General features: G+C 48.5%; 9 protein-coding genes across 9 annotated transcripts in view; 6 read left to right on the top strand and 3 right to left on the bottom strand.

The window, feature by feature from the left end:
- Positions 1 to 2,672: 2,672 nt before the first annotated feature.
- On the bottom strand, positions 2,673 to 4,476 carry VTN77DRAFT_4604 (uncharacterized protein; the record flags this gene model as incomplete). Its single annotated transcript, XM_069420682.1, has 5 exons — positions 2,673 to 2,989; positions 3,168 to 3,619; positions 3,719 to 3,842; positions 3,957 to 4,083; positions 4,240 to 4,476. The coding sequence occupies 5 exons, from the start codon at positions 4,474 to 4,476 to the stop codon at positions 2,673 to 2,675; spliced, it is 1,257 nt and encodes a 418-aa protein (XP_069277566.1).
- Positions 4,477 to 6,142: 1,666 nt separating this feature from the next.
- VTN77DRAFT_4603 (uncharacterized protein) lies at positions 6,143 to 6,422 on the top strand (the record flags this gene model as incomplete). The annotated part of the gene is made up of 2 exons (XM_069420681.1): positions 6,143 to 6,212; positions 6,271 to 6,422. The coding sequence occupies 2 exons, from the start codon at positions 6,143 to 6,145 to the stop codon at positions 6,420 to 6,422; spliced, it is 222 nt and encodes a 73-aa protein (XP_069277565.1).
- Positions 6,423 to 6,497: 75 nt separating this feature from the next.
- Positions 6,498 to 8,072, top strand: VTN77DRAFT_4602 (uncharacterized protein; the record flags this gene model as incomplete). The annotated part of the gene is made up of 7 exons (XM_069420680.1): positions 6,498 to 6,684; positions 6,740 to 6,759; positions 6,820 to 6,856; positions 6,934 to 7,001; positions 7,068 to 7,441; positions 7,530 to 7,625; positions 7,691 to 8,072. 7 exons carry the CDS (start codon positions 6,498 to 6,500, stop codon positions 8,070 to 8,072), a joined length of 1,164 nt encoding a protein of 387 aa, XP_069277564.1.
- Positions 8,073 to 9,581: 1,509 nt separating this feature from the next.
- Positions 9,582 to 10,327, top strand: VTN77DRAFT_4601 (uncharacterized protein; the record flags this gene model as incomplete). The annotated part of the gene is made up of 2 exons (XM_069420679.1): positions 9,582 to 9,635; positions 9,689 to 10,327. 2 exons carry the CDS (start codon positions 9,582 to 9,584, stop codon positions 10,325 to 10,327), a joined length of 693 nt encoding a protein of 230 aa, XP_069277563.1.
- A 2,539-nt stretch (positions 10,328 to 12,866) lies between these two features.
- On the bottom strand, positions 12,867 to 13,205 carry VTN77DRAFT_4600 (uncharacterized protein; the record flags this gene model as incomplete). The annotated part of the gene is made up of 2 exons (XM_069420678.1): positions 12,867 to 13,048; positions 13,097 to 13,205. The coding sequence occupies 2 exons, from the start codon at positions 13,203 to 13,205 to the stop codon at positions 12,867 to 12,869; spliced, it is 291 nt and encodes a 96-aa protein (XP_069277562.1).
- Positions 13,206 to 17,340: 4,135 nt separating this feature from the next.
- Positions 17,341 to 18,843, top strand: VTN77DRAFT_4599 (uncharacterized protein; the record flags this gene model as incomplete). Its single annotated transcript, XM_069420675.1, has 9 exons — positions 17,341 to 17,448; positions 17,504 to 17,538; positions 17,593 to 17,666; positions 17,724 to 17,888; positions 17,940 to 18,000; positions 18,047 to 18,187; positions 18,243 to 18,492; positions 18,544 to 18,710; positions 18,786 to 18,843. The coding sequence occupies 9 exons, from the start codon at positions 17,341 to 17,343 to the stop codon at positions 18,841 to 18,843; spliced, it is 1,059 nt and encodes a 352-aa protein (XP_069277561.1).
- A 2,585-nt stretch (positions 18,844 to 21,428) lies between these two features.
- On the bottom strand, positions 21,429 to 22,731 carry VTN77DRAFT_4598 (uncharacterized protein; the record flags this gene model as incomplete). The annotated part of the gene is made up of 3 exons (XM_069420674.1): positions 21,429 to 22,063; positions 22,127 to 22,614; positions 22,679 to 22,731. The coding sequence occupies 3 exons, from the start codon at positions 22,729 to 22,731 to the stop codon at positions 21,429 to 21,431; spliced, it is 1,176 nt and encodes a 391-aa protein (XP_069277560.1).
- A 360-nt stretch (positions 22,732 to 23,091) lies between these two features.
- On the top strand, positions 23,092 to 23,569 carry VTN77DRAFT_4597 (uncharacterized protein; the record flags this gene model as incomplete). Its single annotated transcript, XM_069420673.1, has 2 exons — positions 23,092 to 23,123; positions 23,221 to 23,569. 2 exons carry the CDS (start codon positions 23,092 to 23,094, stop codon positions 23,567 to 23,569), a joined length of 381 nt encoding a protein of 126 aa, XP_069277559.1.
- Positions 23,570 to 24,462: 893 nt separating this feature from the next.
- The window catches only part of VTN77DRAFT_4596 (uncharacterized protein), a gene marked incomplete at both ends in the record, with an annotated part of 1,173 nt that continues 637 nt past the window's right edge, over positions 24,463 to 24,998 (top strand). Inside the window, 2 exons of the mRNA XM_069420672.1 lie at positions 24,463 to 24,612; positions 24,870 to 24,973. Coding sequence (XP_069277558.1) covers positions 24,463 to 24,612; positions 24,870 to 24,973 — 254 coding nt within the window. The remainder of the gene's footprint in view (positions 24,613 to 24,869; positions 24,974 to 24,998) is intronic.

Here is a 24,998-nt window from a genome sequence, read left to right as displayed (position 1 = left end):
AAAAACAACCTTCACCAGTAACAAATCCAGCGACTCAATGTTTAACCTCTGGTGTATTTGACTCTAAAGTAGTGTTTTAAACTTGAGGTCTTAGTATAGGAGTAACATCAGGAAAAGCTACCTGTAGTCTTTCAGGTAATCCTTTATTAATAGAAGCTCTTATACTAATAAGTTCACGTAAACCTACTTCAGTAAGATGTTTTTTATTATTTACAATATCAAAAGCTTTTTTAAATAATATAAAATCTCAAAATAATGTGGCTAAAAAAGGTGATTCTATGACCATATGTCTAGAAATAGGTATAGAGCTAGAAATAGACTTTATACTATTTCAGGAACNCCAACCGTAGTCGCAGATACTCAGATTGGTGGTCAGGGAAGGATCAAGCGAACCGAACAGGTTCTTCACTATGGTCGGTCCCTGGAATTCGACTTCGGCCCTAAGTCTTCTACAGGTGTTATTGATATAGACTTCACCCTGGCAATGTTCTCTTCTTTTTTTTTGTTCTTATTAGGGCCAGTGCTTATTACTCGTCATCATATTGTTTTGGGATTCTGGGCTGCATACTTAGTGTGCTATGGTTGTTTGCGTCGAATTAGATTACATTCTGTATAAGTGCTCCCCCTGGATGTTTCCTCTAATATTTTCCTCTTTCCAGTCTAGTATAGGGTGCCTTTTGTTAAACACCTCTAGCAGATTAGTACAGGAAATAAGTGTTCTAGGTAGGGATAATAAGTAGTCAGATAAGAAAGATGAATGTTAATATCCTCATATTCATAGACCACTCTTGGAGTCCTGCAGTCTTGCAAGTTGCTTACAGGAGCACAATCCATTTCTTTATGATTCTTTCTCCAGCATTATCCTGTCAAAAGCAAAGCTCCCATAAAAGGAAGAAAATATGGGTTTATTCACTGGTGAACTCATCTTGTTGAAACTCTTATAACTAATATATGTACGGAGTATGCTGCGCTCGCTAGAGAACATGCCAGTATTGACCTCCTGAAAGTCACCCCGGGAATTGAAAAAGAAATTCTAACAGGTCTATATATTACCGACGTAACCATTCCTCCCCCCAAAAGCCCACAGCTCAGTTCTCATACTTCAAGCCTGACTCCTTCCGCACGGCACCATCCATGCTGGCGATGTCGCCCGTGGCGCCGGCGTGGGCCTTGACCTCCTGCAGATACCCATCCGCGACCTCGACGCCGCGCAGCCGGATGCCCGCGTCGCGGCCCAGGCTCGCCGCGTGGCCGAGGTCCTTGCACGCCAGGTCGACGGCGAACAGGGGCTCCTCGCGCTGGTAGGAGTCGCCGCCGAGCATGCGGCCGGACTTCTCGGCGAGGACGAGGCCCTCGGAGAGCGTGGCGACGGTGCGGATGATGAAGGTGTTGCCGAGCAGCTTCATCGTGCTGGCCGGGCGGATGGTCGAGCAGTCGACGAAGACCTTGCCGGTGATGTCCAGGTCACTGGTGTCGACGATGGTCTTGACGATCTGCTCCAGGGCGGGGTCGTCGCCGACGCAGAAGATCAGGTCGGCGGGCCTGACGGCGTCGGGGATGGTGGTCGCGACAATGCAGTTGCCCCGGGACTCGGCGAGGGCGGTTGCACGGGCCGTGGTCCGGTTGTAGAGGATCAGGGGGGGAGGTGAGGGGGGCCCTTTTGGACGATGTTCTTGCACATGCCCTGTTCAATGGTTAGCAGGCTGAAGCAGCTCTCCCGTAGGGACGGCGGCGTCCGTTGAGTGCTTTGAAGCTGCTGGACGGGAAAACGCAATAGAACGTACCCGTCCCATGTTCCCCAGTCCGAGGCAGGCAACCGTAGGAGCCATCTTTGCTTTGTCTCTCGCTGTGTGCGCGTGAGGAGGTGGTCTGGTATCTCGGAGTTCTGTCCGCGGGGGAGCAGTCAGCCGTGCACCGGGGCGATATACGGGGGATTGTAGGTGCGTCGTACCAAGATATAAACGACAGGAGGTTCGAATCGTTGCCGGAGACCAGCGGAGAGATACAGACGCCGCGACACTCGGGAGAGAGATGGAATAGAGAGGGATGTTCCCCCAGGACCGTCGCGCGGGGGTCTTTGAAATGGCCGGTCGGAGCGTTGTCCGATGACGTTCCTCGCTCTACTTCCCCTCTCCTGCAGTCGGGCTCTGCTCCGGACGGTGGCGACCTCGATGCCAGAACGACTGCGCTTTCGCGTGCAGGTGCAGCTGAGCTCGAAAGAGGATTCCGTTTAAAGAGCCGTTCCAAGGTCAAGAACGCACCGAACAAGGGGTGCGGGCATGTCTCCTACCAGGTACAGTTCATCTCAACCACGCCAGGTTCACATATATCGGCTTGAAGGACTGCCTATGGGATCTCGTTCAGATCAACTCCGTTCTTTCTCATCCGGCTCTTCGGTCTTCTCACAGCACTTCGCCGGGATGATACGGAGCTTCGGACTCTTCAGCACACAAAAGGATCTCCTTTCAAACCCCGTCTAAAATGACTCCATGAGAGCGGATGGAATGCGAAACACAATATTCAATTGCAATAATAGAAATCTATATACCCAGATGCGGATAATTAAACATATGAACAGGCCAAGGGGGTTGAATCATGGCACGCTGTATGGATGTACTGTACAGTATATACAAACCTCGACAGCAGCCGCACGAAAAGATGTCGGGGGCCTCTCATGGCAACCAGGCCTCCACGGCGCCATAGTTCGTGCCCGGTGCCGTGTAGAACTTGCCCACCTGCAGGCCCGCCTCTTCCAGGATGCGGGTCCACTGGGAGCGCGTCCTCTCCCCGCCCGTCAGCGTCATCATGGTGAGGTCCATCCAGCAGCCCTCGACGTCGGTTCCCACGTCCGGAAGGATGCATTCGGCGATGACAATGCGGGACCGCTTGTCTCCCGGCTGCATGGCCGAGGCAATGTTCTTGAGGATCTGGACGCAGGTCGCGTCAGGCCAGTCGTGGAGACAGCGACGGATGTAGTAGATATGGGCGCCTGGCAGGTTGATGTCAGCAATTTAAATCGATCATAGGGAAGGAGACCCATGGCCCAACAGGACTGGACAACGCAGAGGGAAGTGGGGTATTTGAGGGAGAGGAATTGATAACAGGAGTATCTCAATTGAAAAGTCCAGTCACATCACAGGACATAGCAGCTGGAGCAGGGCACGTACCTTTAATAGGCTGGGGCGTGAAAAAGTCGTATTCCATCAGCTCAACGTTCTCAAGACCGTCGATGACATCCGACAGAGCCTCCGGACGGTCCTGCAGGATCACTCTGCCCTTGAGATCCTTGCACAGCTGGCGGATCTGGCGAGAGACGTGGCCCTTGCCGCCGCCAACGTCCACGACAAGAGGCGTCTCCTCCGTAGTCTCGTACTTACTGAGCTCCTCATAGAACGGGAACAGAGAGACGGTCCAGAAAGTTGCATTGTTCTGCGCAACCATAGCGTAGTTGAAGTTCTTCAGCCGCTCGGGGAACTGGGCCATGTACTCCCACATGTCCTTGCCCTCCGTTCGGTGTGCGAACGTGTAAGGGTTGTTCGTAGCGGAGACGGGGCTGGCCCATCCATTCAGACGGAAGAACTCGTGGAACTTGATCTCTGCGGGCATATACTCGTCCACCCTGTACGTCTCGAGCATGTAAGAAAATGTATTACACTCATACGAACGTTCTTGACGACGAAGCTCTGGTGGGTCCGAATGGGAAGAGGGAAGACCATACAGGCACTTGAAAATTCCGTCAATTTCAGGGACAAGATAAATGAGGGAGTACGGCGTGTGGGCGAACTCCTCCGGACCGGTTTCCTGGAATGGGCCGATGACGCTTGCCATCCGCATGAGACGGACTACGGCGAGATGCCTTAGTTAATGCCTGCATGGCTTCGAGACAGAGCAGTTGTCGAACGTAGGCCCTGCCCTTCATCGACGTCGGAGAGGCAAGGAATAAAATAGCTACGTACCTAGCAGGTCCTTTTCAACCTTGAGCCTCTCAGCCAGGTCGCTAGCCTTCATTGGTGTGCAGTCCTTTGGGAGGGCCTCGAAGACGCCCATTTCCAAAACGGCTCTGACCGCCGATGTGTTCGCGACCTAATCGCCATTGAGTATTGGACCTATCAAAATAAGATCTCGCGTCGACATGACGCCGATGGGACAGCGCCTTATGGGGGTCAAGAAAACTCCAGGCGTGTGCAAACGGTGAGGAACCAGATGCAGGCTAGGACAACAAGACACAGAGATGCGTACATTCTCAAAGTGCGACCACACGAAGTCCAGCGGTCCCCTGACGGTGCGGAGAAGCTTCTGGGTCTCGGTGCAGAGAGCTGTGTGAGCGGAGCTGACTTCCTTGGTCCCCTCGACGTCGGACTTCCCCGCGTTCTGAGTGGAAAGCTTCTCGTACTGCTCCGCCAGAGCAATGACGGTGGCTAGCTGCTGCTTGATGGCCGCATTCTGTTGGGCGATTTGCTCTGCGTTGGCAGCCATTCTTGCTGATCGATGGGATGATGAAAAAAAAAAACAAAGAGCCGTGGACTACTGCGTCAGATAGGCTACCGACGGAGCCAGAGGATGTGTGGTCAATCAACACAGGACCGGGGGAACGGAAACGAAGATGACGTGCGTGTGGGCAAACCAGACAAGAGGTCTGTTGAAGAAACCAGAGCGTTGGAGCAGGTCCAGGGACAACAGGGGTTTTCAATCGCTGCACAAACAGGGACCTAGGGAGGTAGTGACTGGCCGGGCACTGCTGAATGGCAGCGCTGGCCTCCAGGCTCCTGTCCCCTCAACAAGAATAGTCAATAGTTACTAATCCCTGGGCATTAGGTAACAACGACTCGATACAGACTCAACCTCCCCACCCTAGACACGGAGGAGACGCAGGACTCCAGGCCGAGGCGGTTGAGGGCCAGCGCATGCCCCTGATGCCGCCATCGTTGAGGTGTCCTGCTGGTGAACATCAGCCGCTACCTGACGGTTCAGAGTCTATATAGCGCCGGGCGCCTTGAACACGGCCGACGATGCCCAACAGCTCCCCCGCGAGAAGCAGCACCAGTGCCGGTGACAGCGGGATGGCATGCCGGCGCACCAGCCACACGGCCCGTCCCTGCCGCCTCTGTTTCAGGAGCGCAGTAACGGCAAAGAGCCTTAAATAAAGCGCGGTCTAGACAGCACCCGATCGTCCTTGTCACAACTCAAAATGGTCCAATCCAGTCTTTTGCCCCGGTGAGGCAGGGATCTTAGGGGAGTAACGAAGCACGGAAACACTTCCCCGGCCGCAGCACGCGGCGGGTTCACACTTGCAACCAGGTGGCCGTTTTCCAGCACATGCCCCGTATATGGCGGGCAGCAGATATCTTCATCCACGCTCCATAATCTGCAAAATGCACAGACTCCTTCTCACAGCAACATCCGTGCTGGATACCCGGATCAGAAAACAACGGGCCTTCGTACCGGTGGTTCTGCGTACCGGCCTGCTCCAGAGTGTGGAACAGTGCCAAGCTATGATTCCGGGGTTATCATAGGGTACTTAATAGAATCGCCCCTCACGCGGCTCCGCTAAGGAGATTTTGCCTGCCAGTCTCTCCTCCTCGCTACCAACAACAACTAGAGCTGTGTGTCCGCATTCTTTTATCCTCGCTACGGTCAGAAGCTTGTCATGTTGGTGCTAGCCACCAGGAATTTCTGGCTCCGACGACACGTCCAAAACCCCGGTTGCAACAGAAGATGGCAATCTTGTTGTCACGCAGATTTCACTCGCCAGGACATGTTTACATCCGCATGACAAGTAGTGGGAGTTCTTGCACGAGCTCGGTCCTCCTCCCTCTGGGAACGGTTCGCTATCTCCAGGCTCTGAGATTCCCCCTGACGTCTTCGGATGGAACCGTTGAATGAGTTTGACCAGGCCCTATCTGTGAAGAATCGATTCCCTGATGAAGCTGCTCACTAGATACATAGTCCTTCCTTAGGTCCGAACAACTTGCCGGCGGCTGCGAGATCGTAGATTGTCCGGGGACAGAACTAATAGATCTCCAATTATGCACTACCGGTATGGGAGTCAACTGCACCAGGCCGTGAAGAATCCTCCTAATACAAGAACTGTACAAGAAGAAGAAGAAGAAGCTAAGAATTAGCTTACTATTTATAAGAGGAGATGATACCATTTCGAGGATACCAGGCGAGAAAAGCCGGCATGACGGTTGGCCCTGTCAAGACTCCAAAGAGTCGAAATCCCCACCCGTTCTGCTAGGATCCTGGGCACTAAACCAGCCGTTACCGCAGGACCTATCGATTCCCGTAGTCAAACTTTGGACATCGCTCCAGAAGCCTTTGCACGGGTCCTAGCATACCTACACGTATATTGGGGGCACATTGGTGCGCAGGACATTGCACAACTCCTCGGAGTCCATATATATGATCCTTTTTGTCGATGAGTTGACCTCTCCGCGGGTCTCCCTCTTCAGGTTCCCAGGGTATGACTCTTGTCCGTATGGTCTGAAGGAGTCGATATGGATCTCTCAAAAACGCCCGCGTCGCCTCCGCCCCCCGGGGTGGTGCCGAATTTCGAGAATCCCGAGTCCATCGCTTCTCAGGTCTACGAGATTAGCCTTCCGTTTACCATCTTTGCAACGATTATCGTGGCCCTCCGACTATATGGACGTATCCATATCGTGAAATCACCGGGACTTGATGATTGTGAGTTCTCCACGTTCCGCGGCTGCTTGGGTTTCAGGACTGACCATGTTCACAGTGTTCATTGTGCTTGCCATGGTATGGCGGATAGGGACTACGTGTTACTCTGTTACCGCAATCTGACTCGGATTGGCGCAGATACTCTCCTGGGTGTTCTGTGCCCTTGGAATTGCAAGTGAGTATCACCCAACAAAACTTCCCTCGCTGTATGACGGACCAGAAAGGCGAGGGACTAGGCTAAACCGGAGACAGATCTCCCCTATGGATACGGAAAACATCTTTGGGAACTATATGTTCCAGAAGTCATAACCTTTCTTAAGGTAACGAGCCTGTCAGCTCGACCTATCCGAAGTGACGAGTGGACTAACCGTGCATACGGCACATAGATTGACCTGGCTGGCCAGGACTTCTACTTCGCGGGCACCTGCTTCGTCAAGGTCTCCATCGCGCTGATGTATCTCCGCCTGAACCCAAGCCAGACATTCCGGTATTGGACGTGGGGCATCATCGCGTTCGACACCCTCTACAGCCTCGCAGGCGTGATCGTCGCTACCTTTGGATGTACCCCCATCGAGGGCGGCTGGGACATCACGATCGAGGCCAAGTGCGTCGACAAGAAGGCGTTCTACTACGTGGCCGCCGTGTGCAACATCGTCAGCGACTTCGCCACGATGGCTCTGGCGCTTCGTATGGTTTGGAAGCTGCAGATGCAGCGGAAGCAGCGCATCTGGCTGGTCCTGCTGTTCACCGTTGGCTCTTTGTACGTGGAACACCTGCCTAAAGCTCGACGAGTTGGATGAGTCAAGAATCCCACATGGCAACTAACCGGTTTTCGTTTCAACATCCAGCGCCTGCATTGTCAGTATCATTCGAGTGGTGACCATGCTTCCCACCCTGAAGAGCACCGACTTCACTTGGTTCAAGGTCCAAGTCGCCGCATGGGCGTGAGTAGACCCCGACCGACCTCCTCTCTTATGACCACCGGCTGACAATTGAATGATCCATCCAGCGAGGTCGAGATCAACATCGGCATCGTCTGCGCCTGTCTCCCCTGCATGAAACCGATCCTGAGCCGGCACTTCCCGTATCTCATCAACAGCTCCCCTCGCGGCACCCGCAGCGCCAGCGGCACCGCATCGAACTCGTACGGCCTCCGACTCTTCTCGAAGAACCGGTCCACCTCGCAAAAGGTCCCCAGCTGGCCGGGCGACGTCGAATACAGCGCGAACATCCAGAGCAAGTCGGCGACGGAGAGGGCCGACGAGTCGGACAGCATGAGGGAGATCCTGAAGGGCCAGCGGGAGAACGGCAATGATAAGAGTATCGTGCGGACGCAGGAGTATGAAGTGGATTACGGTTCGGACCGCAACGCAGGGTCTGAGTGGAGTTAGAAGACACTGGCAGGGCTTCACTGCTACTACCTCCGTATATAGCCGGAAACGTTCTTGAATGGACCGGAACCTGATCTACTGTAGGTACCTACCTATCTCTCTGCCGTGACTCTCTAGAGGAAAGTCCAGGCGTCCGTTCTTTACCGAATGTTTCCTTTTTGTCAGACGACACCGTGATAGCACTCGTTAAGAAACTCCTTTGGATCATAAGATAACATATCGATTTCTTGTACCGTTACGCGCAAGACAATCTGAACATGTGATTGGGTGGAGAGGATTACAAGATGGATCGAAGGACAGGCTCGCGGTCTTCCAGCGCATGTGGGTGGCATCACCTACGATGTACAGCCCCTAGGCAGATAAGTCGGTGCCTTAGGAATCGCCTGCACCCAGAAACCAGAATTCGGGACGATAGGTAGTGAAGCGGTCAAGGTCAGCGGCCATACATGTCTTACCGGTGACTTTCCCTGTCACCGGACCCAAAGCTGCTGCGCTTGAAGGGTCTCAGATGGTAAATGAAAACGCCCTCCGCCGACAGCATAGGCGGGGGTTTTCGTAGCACCCTTGGTATGGCCCCGGTGGGTCGGGGGTGTGAGCTTTTTTTTTACATCTCCTTGGTTTTTCTATTACTATTCTGCATCTGCCATTTCTTCTCTGGGTGAGGGAAGATGTGTGGAGGGTCACCTGGAGGGATATGTTGTGTTGATGTATATATGGTCATGTGCAACTCTGTATATATATTGACCTCCCTAGGAAGGTATAGTTATAGGAACTGTTGTTTGGGACCCAGTGGCATTATGAACTTATGTGGTTTAATATAGCATGGATTGCAGGATTGACATTCCTAGAGAACCCTACTTGATTTGAGAAGAACGAATGACGGTGATTGTCGATTGCATTCACGTATTACCGCTTGGGGACTCACCTAGGGCAATGACGTGGAATCGGGACGGCTTCGAGAAAATAGGCCTTGTCACACCCAGGGCTAGTGCTATACTGCCTGCTGTATTAAGAGAAAGCCAAGAACCACTATTATTTTTAGTCGAGAGTGAGCGTCCCAAGTCCTCCAGACAGCGGGATTAAAGGACAAATGAAAACAAGGGAGGCACCGTGCCCTAACCGCTCGAGGGCACCAGCCCTCATTGCCACGGGGCACACACCCTTATCAATCAGTAAAGCACGGGAGCCGCAAGATCTTATCACGCGTTGGCGGTGGAAACAAGGCGGGTCAGAGCTCCCGGCCAAGAGACGAGGCCAGCTGCGTCACTGGCCTGCGGAGAGAAACATTTTGCCTTCCTCTGGTCCCTCTCATCTCCTGGAGGGGATCCTATTTTTTTCCTTTCTGTGTAAACCTCGAGCCATCTTATTTTTCTTTTAATTCTTGTTCTTTTTTTGCCCCCTATTTATTCTGGCTGCGTTCTGCGTGCCGTTCCTGTCGTGTGCAGCTTTGTTTTCTCCTATGCATCCGTCGCTCGACGTCCGATTCCTGCCCGTCTCCTACGAGGAAACATGAGCTCTAAGGCGCTGGGCTGGCCTAAGGCTTCAAAGACCTTGCTTCTCAGGGTATGCGACCGCCCTGATCGTAGACTCGCTGTGAGCGGCCATTGACTCTGCAGAATCATAACTTACTCACGGACAAGCCGTCTCGTTCTTCTTCTCTGCCATTGAGTTGGCTTGGCGCGAACAATGGGCAGGATAGCATGCCAGTCACTCACTCAACTTTTGTGAAACGCGGAATGCTGCTGACGATGCTGCCAGACCCGCGAGTGAAAGCCTGGACAGCGGACAATGGAGGGGAGCCTCGAATCCGGCTGGACGACCCTCGCATTGACCTGGGCCGCCTTGTTTACCTGATCGAGGACTCATTTAACAGGAAGCTCGACGTGCATCATTACCTAGACCGCATCAACGACCGCATTGCTGGATTGATCATCGCCGGCGCGTACGAGGGAGGCGCAATCCTGACATGGGAAACGCCACCGAGCGTCGTGGACGACGGCAGTGAAGCCAGCCTCTCCAGAATGGTCCCATATCTGGACAAGTTTGCGGTCCTGAAGCGAAGCCAGGGAGCTGGAGGCGTTGCGGATATCATCTTCAACGCGATGGTGCGCTCGTGCTTCCCGAATGGTGTCTGCTGGCGCAGCCGGAGGAACAACCCGGTCAACAAGTGGTATTTCGAACGAGCGAGAGGCACCTGGAAACTGCCTGGTACCAACTGGACCATGTTCTGGACTACTCCTGCAGGGGGACCCTGAAAACACGCAGGGGTTCCTAGACGATGAGGCGGTGTGCCGGAGCATCCAGCCCAGCTGGGAGGATCATAAAACTGTTGTTCTTGCGATTCGACCACCAAAAAGAGGTGCCATGACACCAGCTTTCTGGTGAATCTCAACTAAGTACCTAGTCCGCCGAGAGTTGTCGACTAGAATTGACCGATCTAACAGTGTTTGTATATAGTCCAAAAAAAAAAAAAACGTATATTGCTAAATAGAGTCGGGTGTAGATTTACTGGCAAATGCGATCTATGGATGTACAGTCCAAGCGTGATCTCAATCAACTGTATAGGAATAAGGGCAGCTGGGTACTAACAGGAACAAGGCGAATATATCAGCTTATTCATGAACAGTTCTGCCCATAATTCATTGAACCAAAACTTACCTACATTGACGGACAGCGGACGGGCAGCAGTCTGATTGTAAATGGCATCCTTGTATTCAGCTCTATCTGGAAAACCTATCTACCAGTACTTAGAGGCTATAGAATTCGTAAGACTGCACTCGACTCAAGGGAATCCCCAATTGAGGGTGGCTTCCTGTTGACCTATTCTGGTTGAAATTCAGGCTCTGACATCATGACCTTGTCATGCAGATAGCCACAAACGATGCCTCGCAGCTGATCACATACTTCACTTGAGGCAGAAACTAGGAAAATCAGAGTTCCCCTATTTTTTCAATTAGGGGGAGGAGGAACTAACCCATCACAAGCAATTTGCTGCACTCTTCCTCTATGCTGGGTAGCCTCTTGATATGGTCGCCCGATGCTTCTGCTTAGAGAATCTCACAGTAATTTGGCAGATTTCTGTAGACGAAAGCATGCTTATAATTCCCAAACTTGACAATTTTTCTGGACTCTACATAGACAGAAATTATAAGGATCTGGTCTACTAGTTAGTCTGATCTTTACAGCATCTATCTGGTATCCACACACATAGCCATCGTCTAAGATATCATCCTTCAGCAGACTGTTAAGTAATGGTTCTGATTTCTGTATCTAACTCTGTCAGCATCCTATTCTTAATGCAGTTAGGCCAACTTACCTAGTGTCTGCAATTACTAAGTGCACATGATAAGTACAAGAAACAGAAGCGTTATATCTATAGATCAGCTTCTTAAGATATGGAATTACAGTGGCGATGCCAGAACTGCTAGCTATTAGCAGAATACTCTCATATTGATTGACAGAATCACTGATGCCGTGTGGACCGATAATGACTGTTAAGAATGAAACAGAACCCTTCCTGGCTATATGAGCTATAATGGCTATGCCTTATGTTGTTACAGGAACCAGAAAATGGCAACAATGAGCAGATTCTACTGGGATAAATGGCGACTCAACCAGATGTTAGTCCATTTTCTTAAGATAATGTCCCTAGCGAAACTGACCAACAGTTTCTTTTGAATGGGCGTTACTTCCTCTGCATGCTGGGATCGCTAGACGAGACCCAAGTAATCGAGGTGATAATACATTCAACATGTAGCAACCATATCTTATAGACTAATGCAGACAAGACAAGCATATAGATCTTATGTGGCCTTTTTCTGCGAACCATTCGGGGCTCTCCCTTTCCGTTTTAGTGCTCAGGGAGCGCTGCTTTTTGCTCCCTGAGAAGATCTGAGCACGCCCTGAGCATGTCCTGAGCAACCTCGGAGCTCTCGGAGCTGCTCACTGAGGACTCGCTGAGCACCCGAGGTGTTCGTTAACCCGAACAGAATGTGGGCTGCCAAGCTTGCAGTCACAACGGAGCAGTCTTTTGGCCCCCAACTCGTGTCTCAATTCTAATTCTAAGTTCGAGCCAATGTGCCACAAACGCTCAGCCCCGGTGGAACCTATGCCATGGTTTCTCGTTACTGACTTTCAGGTACGCCCAAGGCACATGTTCCATTAGGGGAAAAGAGACACCCCTAGAATGGTTCCCTGAGTGTTGTTCTACGGCCTACAGAAAAGTAAAACCCTGATTTCTTGGCATTGTTTTACGAGCATCTTTCTATCAAGGGGCTCTCAAGCGTAAATGATCCATACTCTCTTGCATCAAGCAGATCCCAAAGCCCTTAGATGTCATTCAAGCGGAGACTTTCTAATAATTACCATCATTATATGGGAGAAGATATCTTATGTTCTATTTGAGGAAGAGATCACTTTAGTATGGATCACGATATCTGATAGTTTGTCTTCTGGTTTTTCTGGTTCTGCTCTGATCTAGCCTCAAAATCTTCAATTTATATGACCTGCATCACATGATCGCCTGGAGGAGTAATCGACTGGGATGTGGGTGTCATAGAGCATATTTTTGTCTTTGTTGGAGGCTGTGTAATTGATCCTGTCCTATTCACGCTGAGAGGCGACTTCAATGATGCCGGAGATGTCCTGAATGGCGATGGAATAACGGAGGAAGATGCCATATGAGCACTGGAGTGAGCCTGAACAGAGCTGATTGCTGTAGATGGGGTGGGTAATGTAATTTTAACGTTAATGCATGCAGCAAAAACCTGCAGCTTTTAGTATCTATAAGTAACATTATCCTTTATTCGAGATTACCATGATGTTTCCTTCGTAGGCATTGGTTGTGTTCCACAACCCGTAAAGGGTATATATGCTGCCAACCTCAAGATCCGTTGGAAGCATGATGCTGGCTGCATTTATGCCAAAACTAGACACCCTGTTCTCCTGCAAACTATCAAGTGGATGTGTTGCAAGCACTAAGCTGTGTTAGTATGCATCAACTATCAGAACTGTAGGGCACTTACGTTGTCCATCAATGCCATTCTTGAAGTTCAAGACCTCGGAGAGCATCCTATTGTTAGAATAATTTCGAGTCCCATACCAATGAATGGCACCAGGCTGGTAATGTGCCATGTTGAAAGATGCGTTGATTTGTCGTTGCTGATAGTGTGGCAGAATTATAGATCCAGGTGAGGCTTTTACTTGTAGCTTACTCGTTGTTTGGTGAACGTCATCGCAAAAAGCTATGTCTAACGGAGAACCATCTGGGAGCAGGTATGAATTCTCCTCTGGTTCAAGTCTGAGTTGTAGCACTCCTTTTATTTGCATGTATTTATTTATTGTCCGTGTAACGATTCGATATATATTCGTTTAATATGGACTTGATGTCCATGCATAATTCTTCGATGATGCTTCACAACTCTCGCAGTGTGGCTTATTATTAAGAATGGGCTCAAAAGAGTGAAGTCATCTGAGCTGATTGCTGAATTGAGTCTCAGGAGATCGCTAAATAGATATTCTCCCCTACTGACAGAAGGCAGGACACACAAAGCGGGAGGAGTTCATAATGTAAAGACCTTCACTATTATCTATTTTGCGAAGTGCATCCAAAATGATTCAAATGTTTCACAGAATTGCATTCAATCCATCTCCAAAGGGTTTCTTGATAATCACTGTCCTGGAACACACCCCACCAAAAGTCGCATTGTGCGTTACCTGCGACCTATACTTGCCATCTGCAACAACCCCTACTATGCCCTCATGAACCAATTTGTGCGAGATCTCTTGACATATGGGCGTCTGGTACACCTTCAGCATGCTCCTCCTAGATTTTTATCTAGGAGGCTAAACCTGAAAGGGTTCAAGGCAGGCTAGATCTCGGCCTCAAACCACACCTATATCACAATTCACCTTTAAGAACACATAGCGCATCTACCTGACCACCTCCCTCTCCTATCCTTGTGTTGGAATTCATGGCATACCGGTCTAACTGGATTCGGTAGTCATATAAGCTGATGTGATACATCATATTGGAAGCCAAATACCCCGCTTCTCACAATAAGGCTTATACGCCAGGTCTCCCACATCTGATTAGAATCAGGAATCAAGTCTCCTTCATATCATCATATCGTCCTCTATAGTGGTGCTTGTAGAAGCTTCTCCCCTACATGCTTAATAGCCATAACCTCAACAGCACGCAATGAAGTGTATATAGACGTTAACTTTGTATGACTTTCAATTGCCTTTTCCTTCTATTTGTTGCTCACTATGTTAACAATAGTTGTAAGGCTTACGAGCTCTACAGCAAGAATCGAAAAAAGGAATCGTCAATTTTCGAATCTATGTAAAGTTCCCTCATTTTGAAATTGTGACGGCACTGTCATATCGACTGTCATATCCTCCATGTCACGTGGCGGTGTACTGAGCGGTGAGGAATTATGCCGGCAGACTGCTCTTCTCGAAGCCCACCGCACCTTAGATAGTTTCTTCTTCACTTCGTCCTGGAGGCGAGGGGACTTTTTGGATTGTCACGGGCTGAAGCCCGTAGGGAGACTCGGGCCTGAGCCCTCGTGGTCGGAATCGAGTTAGATTCCAGTTACCCCTTTTGCACTAGTACGATGCCCCAGATTCCCGTATCCTGATTGTCTCTTGCTTGCGAGCGAGGGAGCTTACTCCAGAGTATATCACAACAAACTCTCCGTACAGTTCTTGCTGCAATTCAGCTTGAATATTTTCTTTCGAGATAGCCCTCAGAATGTCAACATGAAGAATATGCAATTAGGTAATGCCTCCATGAAAGTGGTACATTAGGGGGTCAATTATTTATAGAAGCAAGCATCTATGTCTAAGCAGCAGTAAACATCTACCATTGCAGTCAAAAAGATTTAAATCGTCATATACTAAAGCATTTACTCTAAAGTCATGCAAGACACATGAGCTTCCTGTTTCTTGGCTGGATCATTCAATTCTACAGCTTCTTCATGGATATAACGCTCATCTAGCAGGGATATTACGCGTCATATGAGAACACCAACATTGCAGTGAACAACCCCTTTAGAATGGATGTATCGGATCGCTTCAATAGCTTGAGCTGGCAAACTGTATATTTGGTTCTTTTAGTTATAAGAAACCAATTTGGAGAGCTCTTATCACATACTGCATCACATACTGCCGTCTTGCTTCAGAGAATTTTTCTAGACCCAGGTTCTTCTCTAGTGTTCCTGCAGGTAGGTACCGGAGCATAAGACCTTTTCCGACTTCAGAGTTGCCTTCGCCATAAGTCCGGAGAATAAAAGGACGGCTTCCTCATACTAAATTTTGGAATGCTCCCCTGTCATGCCGGATCCTTCATATAAGAGCATTCTCATTATTTCCAACTCTGGTTCCGGGTAAGGGGAGGCAGAATTAATCAATCTTATATGCCTAAATTAGGTAAAATGTAGAACCTAAAGTATATTGATTATCTTACTGCTTCCCCCAAGAACTCACATCTGCTGTATGGAAAAAGCACCAACCGCTTACAAGTCACGTGATATGGGTGGAAGAACTAGGATGCTGATATACCGAGCTCGTTCAAATCTCTAAGATGGCCCCGCCCTACACCTTGATTGCAAAATTCATCAATTATGAAAACCTTTATCTATTATAATTACCATTCAAATATACAGCTTTCTACGGAGGAGGGCCTCAAAAGAAACGACGCATGCTAGTGGACACCAGTAATTTTCGCTGTTTCAGCTGGTACCTCCCTAGGCGAATAACCTCCTGAATATGGTGCATAATACGTCAAGAAGTTATTCACTATTCACCTGGAGGGTGGAAATGAGTATAAAGAAGGTAGCACGGGCAAGGATTCTGGAAGTCATAAGGGGAGGCGGATAAAGGGGGTGCCCGAAGGTGGGCATCATCAATGGTCGCATACACTTATGGACACTGGTGATTTTCATGTTTTACCTACACAGTAGTACCTCCCCTCCCAGCTATTTTACTACTCCGTACATACGCTCAGCCTTGTCGGGAATAATAAGGGTGAATCCGGAAGTAATCGATAAATTTAGCTCCCACCATATGTATTGGATCAGCTTCCCCGTTCGCCAATGCAAGGCTAAACTTTGGAAAAGTGGCACCTGTCATATACCTCCAAAATTAGCACCATAACGGTCTCGGAGCTATGAAACAAGGTAACTCATATCCGCAACGCCAGTTACTTGTCTAGAGGATGCTTATTTGCTGGCACTAGGCAAACATGGGTTCGACTTCCCCGATTTTGACTCCGTCTGTCTGGTCGACACAAAACAAACTCTAGAGGAAGAAAGAGCTTGGAGAGAGGATATTTGAAGTTACACATATCTAGCTGGCTATCTACACATTGCTATATTGTATACTCTCTTGCTGTGACGGCATGTCTGAAAGACATGGTCAGGTGACTGTCACATGTGGTATTCCTAATTAGGAAAGGGCTGCATTGCTTCACTATTACATCGAACACCTCCCACAGTCTTTGTAATTTTCCTTCTTCTTCTTCTTCTCTCCAACTTAGAATCCTCGTTAGATAGCCACCAATATGATTCGTTCATTTTTGACTGAGCCGTGACACTGAATGCCACTCTAGACACCAGAACCTGCATCCACGACGTTGACAAGTCACATTCGGAGAATCTGACCACTGATGTTCAACAATCCGCGGACGCCATGTTTCCTACCACCCTGGTCCTGTATCTTGGGGCCTGTCATTATCCGGCTATTTTCCATACCCACCAGAGCATCCATGACCTACAGTACATACCTATCGGATGTCAGAGAATTTTCCACTCAACTAAAAAGGCGCCATGACAACAATACTTAGCTTAGTACTCTGTACGGAGTACTTCTTCCTGCTGACGTTGGAGAAGCCACCAAAAAAGTTCATACCCTGACTCAGTCATGCCTTAGTGGCATAATTTTAAAAATTCCTTGACTAGTTGGAAGTATGCCCGTTTTTAAGCTTCTTTCTATTTCCGGTTCTCTGCATATCAATACCCCTGACCCTTTCATGACACTAATGCAGTTCAACTGCATCTATCACACGGCCGTTGCTGCTATTGAATAGCTTGTCTATGGCAGGCACTTTGCTCATAAAGAGGAGTACTGCAACTACCGTGCGCTCTTTCTTAAAATCCCACAATTGCATCTTGTGCATTTGTCTAATTGAATTTCATTGCCCTACTGGCTCTGCTCTGTCAGAAAGCTTTTCTTCTTACTGCATCTTGCACATTACCAACACTCAAACATGGCAGAATCCACAGCACAGAATGAGCCTGTAGCACAAAATGAACAGAACGAGCCCACTGGACAAGACAATCATTACATTCAGGCTGCTGTCGAAGTGGATCTTCAGGTTTGTAAGAGTCCAATGTGTTCCATAATAATGGTGGTTTCTAATGGGATCGTAGGCTACTGATAACGATTCTACTTATGGAAACGAGCTGTGAGCGACAGACTTTGCCCTTATTGCAGTCATGTAACTAATTAGATATACCAGCTCAAGCTACAGTNCTTCAGTGGTGAATTACCGCCATGAGAATGGCAGGCGCTACCATGCTTACCGCGATGGCAGTGAGTGTTCCATTCTTCAAAGACTAAAAGAATACTGTCTGACTAATAAACTACAAGGTTACCTCCTCCCTAATGATGAGGATGAGGCTGATCGCTTAGATATGATGCATGAGATGATGCTAACAGTCATGAGGAGGAAACTATTTCTTGCACCTATTGGACCATCGCCACAGCGAGTAATTGACATTGCTACTGGGACCGGGATATGGGCAATTGATTTTGGTAAGCTATTTGATGAGATGCATATATTTCCTGGAAACTCACGTGTTGCAGCTGATGAGTACCTTTCTGCTGAGGTCATTGGTAATGATCTAAGTCCTATTCAACCATCCATGTTAGTAAGCACCCCCCTCTGCATAATGGATATTAATAGATTATAGGGTTCCGCCAAACTTGAGATTCATCATTGATGACATTGAATCTGAATGGACATATGAGAATAATCCATTTGACTTTATCCATGCTCGTTATCTATGTTACTCTATCAAGGATTTCAGGAAGTTGTTAAAGCAATGTTTCAAGTAAGGATGCCTATCTATCTAGCTTTTGCTGAAGCTATACTGACCTGCTTATTAGCTGTACTAAGCCTGGTGGCTGGGTAGAATTTCAGGATTGGGATTCACAGGTGAAGTCTGAGGATGGATCTGTTAAGGGCACAGCGCTTGAGAGGTATTATGATAAAGTTCTCAATGCTTTTGAAAAGGCAGGGTATCCTCCAAGGCCAGGTCCATGCCTCGAAGAATGGTTCCGTGAAGCAGGGTTTGTGGATGTCCATGTGAAGAAGTATTATGTGCCATTAGGAGCCTGGCCCAAAGATCCATATTATGTATGTGAAGCCAGTTTTCTATATACAACTATTGCTAACTTCAAGTTGCAGAAAAGAATTGGGACTTGGAATTTACTACAGGTTGAGTCAGGTTTTAGGGCAGCTGCTATGGCTGTGTTGACGAGATTTGAGTCATGGAGACCTGAGGAAGTCGAGGTTCTTGCAGTGGGGGCTCTGAAAGATGTCAAAAATCCTAAGATCCATGCAGTGTTTGACTTGTAAGTTGCTTCCTCTGATCAGAGTCTCCCTATATATAACTTTACCTGCTTGAGATCTAACTAACTGATGGTCAGTTATGTTGTGTATGGTCGGAAGCCTGAGTCAACCCAGTCAACTGAGTCAACCGAGTGAACCGCACCGCAAGGAACTGCATCGGCATATCACTCGGACTGGCATCTCTCGTTCTTAGTTAGCATTCGTTCATCTTTCACCCAAATTAGTAAGCGCTATTACAATAGTTAAATTAATGAAGAAAACAAGCCTTAGAGACACCCACAAAGGAAATGCATCAGAACCTGATCGACAACAGCTAGGACCAGATCCCCTAAATGGATGGATTGATGTAGCAATGCGCAAGGGCCCCAGTTCCCAGTATTGCTGTCTGACTGCAAGGTAGGTACTAATGTAGTTAGGTAATCCCCTGGAGTCCATTTTCAGGTATCAATGATAATTCATCAGTACATTCATCTCAATTCAAGTACGATTACTTGGCCAGGAAATAAAAATAGACATTTACATATTGATCATGCTGTTTCTACAAACCAAGTCTCTCTTATTATTGAGGCCTACGAGGGTGTGTTGTTTCAGGAGATAAGGCCTCTCACTACAAATTATTATGATCCCTTGAGATCTGCGTCGACATTGCAATCGGGAATTCCGAAGCGAATCCGCATTCATGTGACTGGATCAATGACCTTTCTTCACAGGAGACCTGTGCCAGGTGGAAATGCGACTAATGGGTAATTCTCCTGCAGAAATAACACCCGATTTGGTCAGGAGAAGGGAGATATGTAGAAGACGTGAAAAGGTCACATGATGGGTTGTGCCGTTAGTAGCAATCACATTCTTACTGATTCAGGAAGTCTGGAAGAATTGTCCAACTATTAACTACTCCCTACAGAATTCGTTTACTGAAATGGACAGTGAAAAGAAAAAGGAGAAGAGAAGAGATTCCCCTAATTATCAATATTATTATAACACAGTTGAAATGACACCAAACTAACTCGAATAAATCTCTTAGGCATGACGACCCCTAACTACTTCCTAGTGAATCCTTTCACTGAAGGTAACAAGATTTTGAACAAGTCGACTACATGATGTCCACTTTAACGTATTCCTTGCCCTTCTTGTCATAGTCTCCACCTTCTGATGCCTGTGTGAGAATGGCATCACCCACAACGTGGTGTCGAGATCCTCGGTGAAATTGCCCTTGTCCATCTCGCTGTCCATGTGCATGTTGTCCGACTCATCTGGTTCGTCATCTACAGTTGCCTGCTTGTTGTTCTTCTTGTCCAACGCCTCCACGGGTACTCTCCTTCTGAGCCGTTCAGGGTCCACAGGGGCCTTAGGCAGACGCACCACCAGGATGCTGTCCGCCAGTTTGGCCGAGATCCTGTCTAGGTCCACGTTGGCGGGCTCGCTACGGGTGCCCAGCCTGACACTGCGCTTAAAGACACCAATTTAGCGAGACTGCTTGTTAATGACAAGGCCGTCATTCAGCTCCTCGTCGATACTGGGTCAGTAGACCATTCCGGTGAGGTGGAGAACCGACTCTTCCGTGTCGTAAGTGACACTGATGTCCGGCTTCTGTGCTCCCAGCAGGGAGATATGGACGAGGTACTCCGCAGCGGTGTTGAAGACATCTGCTCGGGGCACAAAGTCGACCTGTTGGTCGTCATTCTGGTTGTATCTTCTCCACATCTGATTGAGGTCAACGCCAAATTGGGACTCAGAGTCGTTTGAGGAAGGTGTACGGATTACTTCGTGGCACAGCAATATACCTACGCCGCAAGATAATTGCGGCACATAGGATCGCTAGCGCGATGCATGCTAAAGTGGAGAATGGGTCTCGAACAAAAGATAAGGTGTCAAGGCTGCCTGCCATCAATCTTTTTCCACCTCGCAATGGACTAGAGGCATGTCTTATGAGCTCTCAGGAGAATGTTTCAAGGAATAGTACTCCGAGGGGGGGAAAAGGGACAAGAAGGAGAAAAATAGGAAGAACAAAGAAGAGAAAGAACGACAATTCTTGTGGTCAGTCTGACAAGCGGGGTAATTGCATAGATGCAACCTTGTGGCGCAGCAAGTACATGTACATGTTTCAACCCTGCATATGCATTACCAGTTCTCAATTAGGGGCCCCAAATATTGGGTATTTAGGATAAACAGATGACAATGCCATGCTCAACAAGACCAATTAGAGACTTCCACAGGGTTACACGGGTTAAAATAAGAGGTCGCCAGAATTTAGTGTCAAATTGCAAGATTGGACAATGTTTACCTCTTCCAGTAAGGATACGGTGCTTTACCTTTTGTAGGAGACTTTGTCCAATATCTGATTGTCCCAGTATCTGACAAACTAGGCCTATGTTAGCTGTAACAACAGTTGGAAACTGGAGGGCTGCAGGCGTTTTACGCTGTAATACTGCCTAGACCAACCTTTCTCTGCTGAGCATTACTCCATTGGCGATTTAATTGTTGTCTAATTTCTGCTACACAGTCCCTTTACTATTCGTGAATTAATAATTTTGATACATGAAAGTGATGCATGGGACCGACAGACAGAGCTTGCAGCCGCCTGTCTATTATTTAACTGACAGTCTCGTTTAGAGCTATCCATCGAGCTCTACTGTCAAATGCGCCAAACCTATCTGATCTCGAAAGACAGCTAGATGATGCGGAAATTCCCGTAGACCTTCGGATTGTAACAATAAGGCTCATGGTGCGGTTCCTACTGCAGAAGCTATGAACCTCATCATACCGTCCAACCTTTTCTGTCTATCAGGGTCCGCCATGTTCTGGGAGAGCTGGCACTCAACCTCCTTGTTCCTTCTCATCATCTGCTCCGGAGCGTACAGCTTGGTCATGGATGCCCTGAGATAGTCCTCCAACTGGTCTAAGAACCTATCTTTTGCTTGCTTGAAGGCAGTATCCGAACCTTTCAATATAGCGTTCAACTTGCCTCCATGCTCCCGAGCCAATGCAGGAATCTTCTCTTCAAGTGCTCTGGTAAGCTCCTGTTTCTCAATCTCCTGGGCCACCATGTGTCTCTCAGGGAACATTCCGTATGATTGGTAGACCTGGTGACGAATGTAGCCGAACTCGCATACTCTGTTGATTTTGCCTAACCGGTATTGCTCGAAGTCACGCCAGGGACATAGAGGATTCGCATATCCATATTGCGCCCCAGTGGTGTCCACTGCCCATATCTCTCCATTCTTGAGTGTGACCCTGTAGAGATTGTGGAAGGAGTTTGGTAGATCGATTTGGTGTCCGTTTAGATGGATAAGGGAGAATCGGAGCTTCGGGTTAATCATGCTGACGTTAACTTCTTCAATCTTAGAACAAAGCCCTGTCAAATCAATAGGTAAGTATCCAGTTCAGGGAGAGAATATGGATGATGGAGTAGGCTTACCAGCCAGAAGCTCCTGAGCAAAGCTATGAAGATACATCATAGCCTCCGTACACCCCATGTGCACCAAAACCGCCTCAAAGAGGCTTCGATCGCCATCCAAAGAAACCGAAAAGGGCTTCAAGTGTCGTTGAGTGTCCAATCCATCGAACTGAAATCCTTCGAGAAATATAATCGAACCTTCGATGCGCACCGACTTGAACCGTAATGGCGAGGCATGCAGTCGAATCCGGTAGATGATGGCTTGGAGAAGCAGAGCGGCTCTAGCAAGAGCCTTGCGAGCTTGAAGCTTTCTACACTCTGACTTGTGTTGGCCCCAATCAGCTTTCTGGCATACTGGGCTACAGTAGAATGTAGGTTTAGGGACGCATTTGTCGTAAACTGGGGCTTCAAGGCATCCGGTGCATCGGTTCATTGTTGGTCTCTGACAGCGAGCGCAGGTGCCCGATGCCGTCTTTGATCCATCGTCCGCCATTTGGTAAGCAAGTAGCCTGGAAAGCTGTTTGTCACTGCGGGTTACGTGCAAAATGGCATCCAAGCTTATTTGCTACTAACCACTCACGAGATCTCGCTATAGAGCCCAGGATCCAACTCAAGTATTGACCCATATGACCATGAACGATGGTCGCTCGTCAAATCCACAGATGTATATGTCGCTCGTATGTTGAAATATCCAGGGCCAAGAAGCCTTTTATAATATTCGCGACGGATAAGTCATCTATTTCCATAAGATCGAAGGGAAATGCTCTGGGACAGACTACGCGCATTTCATGTCGGTTGACGCGGCTCAGCCCTTGCAGCTGCCTGAAATAGGTCAAGTGTCTCTGCCCAATATTTGCCCAAGCACGAAACCTCGTCTTCTCTTTGGGTCCCCCTACTAAAAGATAAGGCTTAACACCGGACTCTATTGTCCCAACAGCCTGGAGAAGGCCACTGCGCACTGTGAGCTCCCTAGAGGCGTTCTGAGGATGGCAGCAGTGCCTCAGTTCCGGACCAGCATGTGACTGGTGGTCTCGCCTTCCAGTTCCTGGCCACCGTGCCCTTTGCTTGGGTTACTGTTGGCTGCTACACAACGGTCTCTTTACATGAAAATCAAGCGAAGTCTTGCCAAGCTATGTCGCTAAAGCCGTGCTGCCGTTGGGGTTTCCTTCCAAAGAGATCCCCGCGCTTGTTGTAGCCATGTCCAACGGGGTAACCTTCCAAGCATCTGGAATCGCACCAGCCATCCTCGCTGCTGCCTCGAGCGCAACCAAGAACGCATGGTCATGTGCCTTCCGCATGGCGTTTCTGAGTACGGTTCCATTCGGTATGATTGCGACATGCGTTGCGTTCTTCATTGCCGATCCGTCAAAGTATTTCATGCACCATGTGGCGATTCACCTGGACGCAGACCGAGGGGACAAAAACGCCAAAGCATTGGACAGCCTGGAGATTGGGGAGAAGTGACTCAAGTGAGGGTATGCAGTTACATACATAGAGGGCTTAGCCATTTTTCCAATGACGTTGGAGGCATTTAATATCGTCCGGGAACGCGATATCGGATTAGGGCTTTCATGACTAGTTTTTATTCTGTTCCTAGTTCTTAGAGGCTCCTATACCCATTGCTATATAATGTCCGTATCCTCCATGTAGGTTATCTTAAATGAAGTAGTGGGCAAATTACAAAGGTCTTTTCCCCAATTGAGTCGACACCCCGCAATTGTTGGCTTGGGAGTCCATGCCTGATTGCTGGGCTAGCCCCTGCCACGCTAACTATCATTTACTCCGATAGCCTCCTGTGGGGTTAAAGCGTATATATCAACTTGATATAAGCTTTATGGCAGCCTTCATGGCATGTCTCGTAGCAGCTTTATAGCACTTTATAATGCCTTAATAAATTGCAGCTTTATAACAGCTTCATATGGCCGCATCACGTAGCTTTTATGGGCATCAATAGATAGATAAAAATGGCAGGGAATCACCTTGAACAGCAGAAATGACAGGTAGCAGGCATATCCGGCAGACGGTACCGCTAACGAATAGCCTGGATTATGACAGCAGGTTCCAAATGCAGTAGATGTGATTGATCGATTATTGGCATTTGTACATAATAATAACCAGTTAATATTGGGAATAACACTGGTTGATCTTCTAATGAAGATGGACATCAACAATGACTGGGGCCCAGTATTATCCCGGTGGCCAGTGTCTGCTTGTGCTGTGGCCCATGCCAGAGAGGGCTTCTTATCTATCCTCTACCGACCTCTTCTCATCATGACCTTACCCTTGGAGCTTCTCGTCTCTTTTCCTGTCTCATTAACGGAATAATAACGGCTGTGAGNTTCTCTAAAGATGACAAGATGGCTGCCCAGAACCTAGGCCCCGGGATTACGGCTGCCTCGATCACATTGACGGTCATTGCAGTCCTCGTCTTTGCTCTGCGCGTCTACTTGCAGATTCTGGTCTCAAAAGTGATCCAAGCAGACGATATATTCCTTTTCTTCGGACTGGTAGGGTCCTCACCCGTCAGCATCTCAATCACAACTGACCGGTCCATTCAGATCTTCACTATTGGGGTTTGCATCACCACTTGCCTCTGTAGGTCGTGACATCTCCAAGATAATGGATAAAGTGCTCTAACGTGCCGGAGATCTCTAGTATGGCGCTGTCACTAGTCCCGATCCATTGATCAACCAGTACAAAGACTCAAAGGCGGGTAAATGTCCCATACCTAAGTTGAATACTGACTGATTAATGGTGCATGCAGGCAGCATATGTGGCCGTTGTCACCTGGGCCACTGTGCTCATCTGCATCAAAATGTCGCTGCTGATGCTCTACCAGCAAATCTTCATGGTCAAACTGATCACACCGTCACGCTTCTGCTTCATACTCTAT

Source organism: Rasamsonia byssochlamydoides, assembly GCF_041956645.1.
Source record: "Rasamsonia byssochlamydoides strain NRRL 3658 unplaced genomic scaffold VTN77scaffold_32, whole genome shotgun sequence".
NCBI classification, from domain to species: domain Eukaryota; kingdom Fungi; phylum Ascomycota; class Eurotiomycetes; order Eurotiales; family Trichocomaceae; genus Rasamsonia; species Rasamsonia byssochlamydoides.
Note: the sequence above shows the minus strand (reverse complement) of the source record. Positions and strands in the feature narration are given on the sequence as shown.